The sequence below is a fragment of the Ctenocephalides felis genome, unplaced genomic scaffold (assembly GCF_003426905.1).
Source record: "Ctenocephalides felis isolate EL2017-DRISC unplaced genomic scaffold, ASM342690v1 CF-g0.4_SCAFFOLD_00700, whole genome shotgun sequence".
NCBI classification, from domain to species: Eukaryota; Metazoa; Arthropoda; class Insecta; order Siphonaptera; family Pulicidae; genus Ctenocephalides; species Ctenocephalides felis.
The window spans coordinates 1-11,734 of NW_020536854.1; the positions used below are offsets into that span (position 1 = coordinate 1).

At 30.5% G+C, this 11,734-nt stretch overlaps 1 protein-coding gene across 1 annotated transcript; it reads left to right on the forward strand.

Moving 5' to 3' along the window:
• The first annotated feature begins 16 nt into the window (after nt 1-16).
• LOC113367435 (E3 ubiquitin-protein ligase TRIP12-like) lies at nt 17-9,605 on the forward strand. The gene is given in 7 exon segments (XM_026609046.1): nt 17-103; nt 105-894; nt 897-1,676; nt 1,875-2,014; nt 2,734-3,091; nt 3,695-3,991; nt 8,737-9,605. Coding segments are annotated over 7 exon segments (2,649 nt in total). The 3' UTR covers nt 8,934-9,605.
• The last annotated feature ends 2,129 nt before the right edge of the window (nt 9,606-11,734 follow it).

The window sequence follows — 11,734 nt, forward strand, 5'->3', positions numbered from 1 at the left end:
ACAAGCTAGTAGATTTATGGAATCCTATGCAGAGAGTGAAGAATGTGGTCCACCACATCCAGCTCTTTGTGTTCTGTCTAGATTGACAGCAGCCATAGATAAGTTTACCAGGAGATGAATCTGATTGCCAAACAGCTATGTTTGATCTTAGAAATATATTAATAGAATCTGATATTTCACCTTTTGAAGTTAATCATTCTGGACTCATTAAAGCCTTAATTAGTTTTATGACTTTAGAAGAAGGAAGGGTTGATAGAGATATGCGTTTAAAAATCTTTCTTCATGTTTTTACTGGTTTACCAATAAATGTACAAAATATCACATCTATTCAAGATCTACAGGAATGGAATCCCACATACTTCAGTGCACTTGTAGCTAAGTTATCTGGTTGTGTATCTCAATTAGAACAATTTCCAGTCAAAGTTCATGATTTGCCTGCAGGTCCAAATGGTGCCAGGGGTGGAGGTACTAGTGCTTTAAAATTCTTTAACACTCATCAACTCAAGTGCAATTTGCAGAGACATCCTGATTGTACTAATTTAAAGCAGTGGAAAGGAGGTACTGTAAAAATAGATCCATTAGCCTTAGTTCAAGCTATAGAAAGATATTTAGTTGTACGAGGTTATGGTCGTTTACGTGATAAAGATAATGCTGACTCTGATGATGATAATTCAGAAGATGATATTGATGACACGTTAGCTACAGTAGTGTTTGCTCAAACTGGTTCTAGGCATAAATTACAGTTTTTGATTGGAGATAATGTCTTACCTTATACGATGACAGTATATCAAGCTGTAAGACAATTTTCCCCAACTGCTAATGATCAGAGTGAAATTGATACTGAATCTGAGATGCCTCTGGGGAATGCAGGAGTTTGGGTGCAAACACATACTATTTTTATAGACCATTACCTGAAGATGCAAGCAGTACTAATAAGAGCATGACTGCACAACATAGTACGAGGAAAGGTAAAATTAGTTCTAAATCTCATATGAGACGTAAAGGAGATGAATTGTGGAGTGAAGGAATCATTCCTGCGGTGGCCTCACCTCTTAAAACATTTTTAGTGCAAAGTTTACCAGAAACAGTAACTATTCAAGATGCTAGTCTAGAAGTATTGTGCTTATTGCGTGTATTGTGCTCTTTAAATCGTTATTGGAACATTCTTCATCCATCTTTAGAATATGTACCTATAATTGGACAGTCTGAATTTATCAACAGTAAAATAGCAGCAAAAGCAAACCGACAATTGCAGGATCCTTTAGTGATCATGACAGGAAATTTACCACAATGGTTACATCAGATAGCAGGTGTATGCCCATTCTTATTTCCTTTTGAAACAAGGCAGCTTTTGTTTTATGCAAATAGTTTTGATAGAGATCGGGCACTGCAAAGATTAATCGATTCATCACCTGATATAAATTCTAATGATACAAGTGAAAGAGTGACACCTAGATTAGACAGGCGCAAACGAACAATATCTCGTGATGATATTTTAAAACAAGCTGAAGCTGTCATTCAAGATCTTGCCAGTTCCCAAGCTCTTTTGGAGATACAGTATGAAAATGAAGTTGGAACAGGATTAGGGCCTACATTAGAATTTTATGCTTTAGTTTCACGTGAATTGCAAAGAGCTGATTTAGATTTATGGCATGGCAGTGAAAGTTTCAAGCATCGTCAGAATAATATAAATGATATCATTAAAAATAATGATACTACTAGTGTGAATTCTGAAGATTCATACAAAATGAAACATGCAGATAATAATGGCCAGCAACTTATCATTGATAATTCATTGGATATGCCAGCATTAACTGTTGATGATGATAATTACAGAACCAATAATATAAAGGCAAGTGAGTCAGATGTATCAGTATCTTATGTCCATAGTCCTGTTGGACTATTTCCAATGGCTTTAGGAAGAACAACCAAAGTTTCTCAGATGTCTAAACTGAAAAGCAAGTTCAAGTTTTTAGGAAAGTTTATGGCTAAAGCTGTAATGGATAGTAGAATGGTAAGAAATAATTTGAATATGATTTTAGTCAACCTTAACTTTGATTTACATAGTATTTCAAATATATTGATTCCTTTTTAGCAGTATTCATATAACTAACTAATTATTTTATGCTACTAACTTTCATTTACATGGTTATTTCCAATATATTGATTCCATTTAATTAATATTAATATGACTAATTAACTAATTTTATTTTAATATATACTATCTATATGTAGATAGTTACATACTTACAATATCTTTTAATAGTATAAATTAAGTTAACTTGTGAAACACATTTCATTTCATCCATCTCGTATTCTAAAAATTTATTATATTAAAACGAAACATAGAATGTACTATATATACGTACAATATATCTTTGGGATAGATTCTGATTAGAATCCCTTAAGCGCGATGAAATTCTAAATTTTGTTCAATTTTTGTAATTCAACCTTATCACAGGCCCATAATATTTTAGTTCAGCAAATCGGATTTTTCGCGAAAACAAGAGCTCCCGAAAGTTAGTACTCTAAAATCTAGAATTTTATATTGAAGAGAAATAAGAATTGCTCTATTTTAAATTTAATTTTATTAATTTCGCAAAGAAAGTTTTTGCCCAAAATCCTATTTGCTAATTTTGTGATGAATTTAGATAGTTAATAATATTAATAGAATATAAACTTGAATGAAGTAACACTAATTAAATGCTAATTTATAATCTAATTCTATCACAGTTAGATCTACCATTTTCGACATCATTTTATCGATGGCTGCTTGGGCAAGAGCATGCACTATCACTGTCTGATTTATCATCGGTTGCTCCGGAAGTTCATCGGACTCTTGTGAGACTTCAGGACACTGTTCGCAGAAGAGATGCAATACTGGCAGACCCTAGCTTATTACCATTGGAAAGGCAACGCTTAATAGAAGGATTAACACTTGATGGCTGTTCTATTGTGGATCTAGGTTTAGATTTTGTTCTACCTGGATATGCTAATATTGAACTCAAGAAAGGTGGAAGAGATACTCCAGTAACACTAGATAATTTAGATCAATATATAAAACTAGTGGTGCATTGGTTCTTGTATGAAGGTAATTGACAATTTTTATTAAATTTGCCTTTTAATTTCTATATCATTTAAGTGATTCCATGACTCTTCAAATCCTAACATATATCTGTTTTTGCTTGAAACAAATATAGTGACACACTGACATACGAGTTTAATTCATTCCATTAGAATGGGAATGGGAAGCAATTTTTCCCATATAAATTGTTGTTGTGCCATTAATTTGTTCCAGCAAAATTTGAGATACGAGTTTTGAGTGAGCGTCTCGAAGCAACGAATCGCTTCTTTTGCTCGTATCTCGAAACATGTCATGTCACTCGTAAGTCGATGTGTCACTGTATTAGCTGTATTTGGAATGAATTAATTTTTTAAAGACAAAACCTATTTCATATCAAATACATATAGTCAAACTTCCTATGAAATAAAATGATCACAATAAAATTAATAACAAATGAAATTTTAATATAACCAAAGAAAAAAATATTTTGGAACTTGTAGTTGAAAATTTTGTTGAAATGAGTAAGAATCTTTTACTTATTATTGAACATTTTCATTCAGCTTTTGCACAGACTGATTTCAATGCTTATTGATATTAATGACAAATAATAAACGAGTTATCTTATCACAGGTGTTACTAGGCAAATGGATGCATTCCGTGAAGGTTTTGAATCTGTCTTCCCCCTATCTGCATTAAGAATGTTCTATCCTGAAGAACTAGAAGGTGTATTCTGTGGCTCTAACGTCTCAGGCGGAAACACTAACTGGGATATAAGATATCTACAGGAATGTTGTCGTACTGACCATGGATATGTGCAAGATAGCAGAGTGATCAAATTCTTGTTCGAAATCTTAAGTACTTACAATAAAGAAGAACAGCGCAAGTTTGTGCAATTCATCACTGGCAGTCCTAGATTACCAACTGGAGGTAAGAAGAATGTTCTTTTAATAATTATTTTGCTATTTATAGTTAGAAAAAAGTAATAGTTCGTTACAATAACTTGGCAATTTTTAAAAATATAGGGCAATTTTTTTGTGAAAATAACTTTGTTTACATTAAATGCTGGATGTTTCTAACATACTATAATATGTTCTTATTTATAAAACTGCTTTTAAATATTTTGATTGGCGTGGCACAGTTAAATCCAATTTTTTGCTATTGAATTTTTGAAATGTCAATTGAGATTGAATAAGTGCAAAATATCAAAATTGAAATAGTAATAATTATTAAATCAAGAATTTTTATGGATGTTGGATAATTTAATTTTTGCCAATATCTTAGATTTATTTCTAAAATTTTTAAATTAGTCATTTTGTTCTTTAATGAGTTAAGATTAGGGAATGCAATACCGAAATTTCAATACCGGTATTTCGGTAATTTTTCATTTTAAAACCGGAATACCGGTAAATTACCGGTATTTTTATTATCTTAAACAAACGTAAACAAAATTGAAAGTTACTAGTACAAATATAAAAAAATGTATATACAACTACAACTATATTCAACTTAACAATAAAATAAAACAAATAGTTTATTTTTTTAAATAATAATTAAACAAAAGTATATGCAATTTAATTAAATCATTATCGCTATCGAGTATATTGAGTACTTTTCACCAAAAACAAACTTATGAGTAAGAAAGACCAACAACTCATAAAAGATCATATTTAGTGCAGTAAACGGAGCGTTTTAGGTCTGAATTTTTTTACTGTGCTCCGAATTGAATGAAATTTTGGAATTAGATCCATCTTACCCTCAAGTTCAAAAGTGAAAACAATTCGGGTTGCGCCATCACCCCCCGGGGAGGTGACACCCCTTCTAAATTGTGTAATTACATTTTTTCAAAATAACGTCGGAAATCGATAGAAGAACTAATTATAAGAAAAAAATGTCTTATATAGTTTTTCAAAAAAACTAATACTTTTCAAGTTACTGGCCACTGAAGATTCATATATTTTTGGCGTTTTTCTTCGTTTTTTTGCAAATATCTCCTAAAATATACATTTTAACAAAAATCATGTAATGAACAAAATAATGTCAATAAAAATCTTAATAAATCGGTATTACATAAAGTGTTCTAGGAAAAATATTAAGCAAGATTTGTAAGAGCAAAGTCGTTTTTTATTTCGTTCAAGATTTAATTGTTGTATTTAAAGCCATCTAGTGGCGAGGTTTTACATTTTATGCATTTCGGTAAAATTGGGTTTTATAGTACTCAATATAAGCTTTAAAATGAGTGCCGTTACAAGTTTTTTGCGTGTAAAATGAGTGAGCTATCATGCAAATAAGAAGCATATACGAAGTTTTTTTCTTTTAAATCATATGGTTTAATGAGCGCCATTTCCACCAGAATTAAAGTAAATCACATTCCATCTAGAATTCACTTCATTATAGACATCTTGATGGATTCTAGCAGATTCACTACTTTAGTACAAACTATTTTCAGAAAACTCACGATTTTATAAAAACTTTATTTTCCAATTTGCGCGGCCGCGCAGTCTTTAAACATTTATAACTCTGTCAATTTTTGTGTGAAAGAAAAATAATAACTAGTTGGTACTGGTATTTAGCCTTGAGGCAAGTTACATGAACTTCCCGAAATGTGTAAATAATCGACTTAATCAAAAAAAAATGTGCAAATAATATACTTCATTAATCCTACTTTAAAAAAAACGATAATAATTTTAGCAAACTTTGACGAATTTTTAAAATTAAACTACTTGTCGTTAGGCCGTAATATTACAATAAGTTCTATAAGACCATGATGTATATCGCCAAAAAAAATTTCCATGAAAATCGGCTTAAATTTTTTTTTCAACAGTTAATTACAAGAAAACGGCTCGGTAGATTTTCACCTAAAATTAATCAGTACCATTCCCAACTAATATCTTTCGAACAGTTTTTGATTTTTTAAAATCGTTCGGTAGGATGAGCTTAAATGTGGACGAAAAGTTTTTTTCAAATTACAAAGAAACGGCTTGGCAGATCGTTGCACAAAACTGACAAACGATAGTCCTCACCGAAATACATCAAATGGCTTTTAAATTTCTAAAATCGGTTCAGGCGTTTTTGAGAAAACGTCGATCAAAAGTCTAATTTTGACAAATGCCAAAAAGACCATACTGATTTTTGCAAACTTTGACGAATTTTTAAAGCTGAACCAGTTGTCGTAGGGCCGTAATATTTTAGTATGATCTAGAAGACTATGGTATCTATCGTCAAAAAAATAATCATAAAAATCGTCGAAATTTTTTTTTTTAAAACTTTATTACAAGAAAACGGCCCGGCCGATCTCTACCAAAAACTAATCAGCACGATTCCCAACCAATATCTTTCGAACGGTTTTTGAATTTTCAAAATCGATTCAGAATTGCGGGCTAAAACGTAGACGAAAAATTTTTCACTTTTCTGCCATTTATGAAGAAACGGCTTGGCCGATCGTCGCACAAAACTGACAAACAATAGTCCTCGTCGAGATACATCGAATGGCTTTTAAATTTTTGAAATCGACCCAGCCGTTTTCGAGAAAACGTCGATTTACGGCAAAAAATCTGTTCACATACACACACACACACACACACACACACACACACACACATACTTTTTCCAAATTTGGTCTCAATCGATTCAGAATGGCTCAAAACGTCGAGAAAACATAAAATTAGCGAATCGGATTTCTTGATGAAAACATAAACTTCTCCTTCGGGAAGTTAAAAAACAATAATAAGCCAGAAAGATCCCTTTGATTTTTATCTATATGCTTTTATACGTATGTTTTATTCTTTTTGAGATATAATGAAAATAAGTTCGATTTTTAAAAAAATTGGAAAAAAAAGTTTTTATGAAATTGTGAATTTTTTGAAAATAGTTTGTACTAAAGTAGTGAATCTGCTAGAATCTATCAAGATGACTATAATGAAGTGATTTCTAGATGGAATATGATTTACTTTAATTCTAGTGGAAATGGCGCTCATTAAACCATATGATTTAAAAGAAAAAAACTTCGTATATGCTTCTTATTTGCATGATAGCTCACTCATTTTACACGCAAAAAACTTGTAACAGCACTCATTTTAAAGCTTATGTTGAGTACTATAAAACCCAATTTTACCGAAATGCATAAAATGTAAAACCTCGCCACTAGTTGGCTTTAAATACAACAATTAAATCTTGAACGAAATAAAAAACGACTTTGCTCTTACAAATCTTGCTTAATATTTTTCCTAGAACACTTTATGTAATACCGATTTATTAAGATTTTTATTGACATTATTTTGTTCATTACATGATTTTTGTTAAAATGTATATTTTAGGAGATATTTGCAAAAAAACGAAGAAAAACGCCAAAAATATATGAATCTTCAGTGGCCAGTAACTTGAAAAGTATTAGTTTTTTTGAAAAACTATATAAGACATTTTTTTCTTATAATTAGTTCTTCTATCCATTTCCGACGTTATTTTGAAAAAATGTAATTACACAATTTAGAAGGGGTGTCACCCCCCGGGGGGTGATGGCGCAACCCGAATTGTTTTCACTTTTGAACTTGAGGGTAAGATGAACCTAATTCCAAAATTTCATTCAATTCCGAGCACAGTAAAAAAAGGTTATACCCTTTTTTCCTCTCCGTTTACTGCACTAATTGCATTATTATAATAAACTGTATTGTGTGTATCTGATGTGTGAAATTAGCATAATCTCCAATATTTTAAAAAAATAATTTTTCTACACTAATTTAAGATCGGATTCTTTGTCGAGTTAAATAATAAGTTACTATAATTGTTGAATATTGTTATTTAAAACAATGTGATGCTTCTATAGTATTTTCAAACTTCAAAACCTTTTCGAAAAATAATATTTTATAATTGTAATAAGAAGCAAAAATATTTAGTAATTATCATAATTATGATATATAAAGTTAGAAAAAAAATAAAGATTACGCAGGGCTAATCTGTATGATATAAAATATTTTCGGGCAAATATCACTTAAAAAACCGTTACATTTTCACAAAAGATGAAAAAAACATCATTATCTATCAGTCCAATTCTATTTATTGCATCACGATATGAAGCCCTTTGAAAGCAATAAATATTCAGTTTAATGACGAGTTGAGATAATATTTGACATTTGTTTATCATATAGAATTACTTGAAGATATAGCTGTCCATGCGATTATGGAATTTAAAGATAAATTTGTTCCGAGAATATTTAAACTTTAGGGTATTATGTATCAAATAGCGCTTATGTAAAAATACCGAAAATACCGGTATTTTTGGAATAAATACCGGTAAAGTTACCGCCAAAAAATCGGGCGGTTTACCGGTAATTCGGTATACCGGTATACCGGTATTGCATTCCATAGTTAAGATTAATTTATGAACATTCTTGTCCAAAATATTTTTGCTTTTACTTAAAATATCATACATTTTTTTATATATTTAATAATGATACAATTGATTTTAAGCACGCATATTAAGAAAAAAGAGTAGCTAGATTTCACTTGTAAATATGAAATACAATAATTTGTATGTCTTATGGAAAACATGATTATGTCAGTATCATCTGTAGTAGTTCAAAATATATATATTTGGATTAACATAATGCTTTCGATCTAAATAACATAAAATAATAAACTAGGATTTTATTATACTTTTAATTCCATATTTTTTTTAGGTTTCAAGGCTTTGTCTCCTCCTTTAACAATTGTGAGGAAGACGCTGGAACAAAATATGAATCCTGACGATTATCTGCCTTCTGTCATGACTTGTGTGAATTATTTGAAACTTCCTGAGTATTCATCGATAGAAGTAATGAGAACTAAGCTCAGAATAGCTGCCAGTGAAGGCCAGCACTCTTTCCATCTGTCCTAATGACTGTGATTTAATAATTTTTATCATATCTAGATAAAAGATTTACAAAAAATGAAATAAATTCATCAATTCCTTTCCCCTCTGTCATTATTTTCCTTGTATCCTCAAATATATTTCCCATATTTAATCAATTCCTGAAAGAAAAACAGAAAGAAAATCTTTATATAACATATTATATACCTCCATATAAATATATATAGTTTTAGATAGCATATAACAATCTATATATACCTATATAAAATATGAGAAATAAATATATCTATATCACAGACACTTGCTACTATACCATTAAATATTATTTCTTTAGTTAATAAATTATTTGTTGTGTGCGTGAACAAATCTAGATCACTAGATTAACATAACATGTGTGATAATGATTGTGTTGACATGAATTAATCTTTAAGAATGTGTTTCTGTTTGTGCATATATAATCTAAGTCCATCATTTGATCTGCATTTTGACCAATAATAAACTTACGTTGTATTATACTATGAAATGAATGTGCTATGAAATGAATTGTTAATTTTTAATATTACTATTATCCCACCAATAACAAGTTTTATAAAGCTAAGTAGCTGCTCTTGTGTTTAAGGTCTTTTTTTTTCTTTAATTTTTAGAAAGAAGAAAATATTAAATTGTGATTTTATTTGATGCAAAGCTTGCTTTTAAGAAGTTATAAATACTAAGGGAATACTTCTGAAAATGTTATTTTTTTGTTATAGAATACATACAAGAGATATTTTAGTTTAGCAAATGAATATGTGAGACTTAAACAAGGTTTATTTTTTGATGTACCAATGTGAGTTCATTTTTTTTACTTGAACTACACATCATTGTTAGTGTACACTTGTCTAATAATAGTGTAATGGAAATATTTAATATGAAATAAATAATTATTGTAATAAAATGTGATTTACTTACTGTATACTTTTATTTATTTGCGCCAGTGTGGATAAGGGATCGTTCAAGTATTACGTAAGAAGATTTATTACAATTATTTACCCCCCCTCTCCTTTGTCAGCAAAAGTAAGCAAATTTCTTACCGAAAATAAGCAAATCAATAACTCCCCCGCCCCCCTAGAGTGCTTACGTAATACTTGAACGGCCCCTAAGTGTTTTGTTTATTTTGATTCAAATTTTTAGTGAGTTATATTTATGACAAAACATTTCATCATATGAAGCATTATTGATATATACTACTATAGATATTGATTGTATATTTTATAATTTATAACTTTACTATTATTTTTGTGCAGATCTTATGGAAACCAGAAATCCTCTTGTGCGAACCATCTGTAGTAGTAGGGCTCGAATAAAAATTTAAGTGCTCATCTGAACACTCATCTCTGAGTGTTCAGATTAAGAGGATTGTTTGTTTGATAGTTCTGCATACTGTGAGGATTTCCTTAAATGTAATAAAAGTTATATTAAAACAAATATAAAATTAGCATGGTTTGAAGTTGTAACGAATCGTCTATTTCAAGTTTATAAGTTAATTTTTTTGTTTTTACATTGCTGATTTCATCTTATTGTTTAATAAAACTGATATTTATATAACTAAAACTAACATAAATATAAATTCGTTTCAACATTCTCAGATGAAGCAGGATTTTTGTTGGACAAGTCTGAGTGCTACTCAGTCAAAGAGTGGTGTATCGAAATAAATTTTGTACCATGTGCTACCAACGACGTTAAAGTTGGTGAAAGCTGATTTAAGGGATAATAATTATATAAATAAATGATACTTTACACCCCGATGTAGTGGTAACTTTTTTAACTTATCAATGTAAGAAATATATAAACCCAGGAAATCTCACTCCTATGTTGGAATTTACCACATGAATCTTTCGGGCAATATGCTCACTATTATATATTATATAATTACCTTAACCAGATTTTCTTTATAGCCTTTGATTAATAAAAAGTGAAGATAGACAACAATGGATAAACTGATGGAAAATATTCAGGAAGCATGGGAAATCCTTTGTTGGACAGCATCTACAGACCATGATGCAACTGGCTTGAGCATATTTTGCAAAAGGAGTACATGCTGCTATTTATTGAAAAAAAACTAAGGAAAATATAGAAGTAGACAATATATGAGAGAAAAGGTTTGATGCTTAAAAATAAATGCAAATAAAGGTTATTATCGCCATGTACAGGAAGTTGATTCAATTTTTATACAAAAATATCTATTTCTCTTACTGTCATAGCCAGTATCAAAGCCTTGATGATTTTTACTGATTTTATTCACAGGGGGCGCGCCAAGTTCCATCCACAACTGTAATCCCCAATCCCCCAGTCATTCGCCGCCCTTCGTACGAGTGGAGATCCGAGTTCGTAGATTTTCGGTTTTGCGTTCCGACCCCTCGTCCTGCCAGCCAGTCTGATTGCAAAAGCCGACCGTGCGGAACTCGGCTGCGGTAACCGATATACGGTGAGCGATTTACGTCCTCGTGTGTTCCTCCGGTAAGTGTTATATCGTAAAGTAATTATTAACAAAATTCCTTATTGGAAGGAAATAGTTAAATATGTGCTATTGTAATATTCCATTGTGACTTATAAGATTTTATGTGATTTAACTTGGTTTTCGTATTAAATAATAGTGATTTTTGATATCAACAATTTTGTCTCGCAAGTGCTGATTGTAATTGAAGTGAGTTGTGTACAGTGTTGTATTCGCTTGATCAGGAAAGATTTGGATAGTTTTGCCGATACAATTTATAAGGTAAATTTGAATAAATTGTTATTTTTATGAACTAAGTGTTTATAATAAATTATTTATAATTTGATAGTTAACT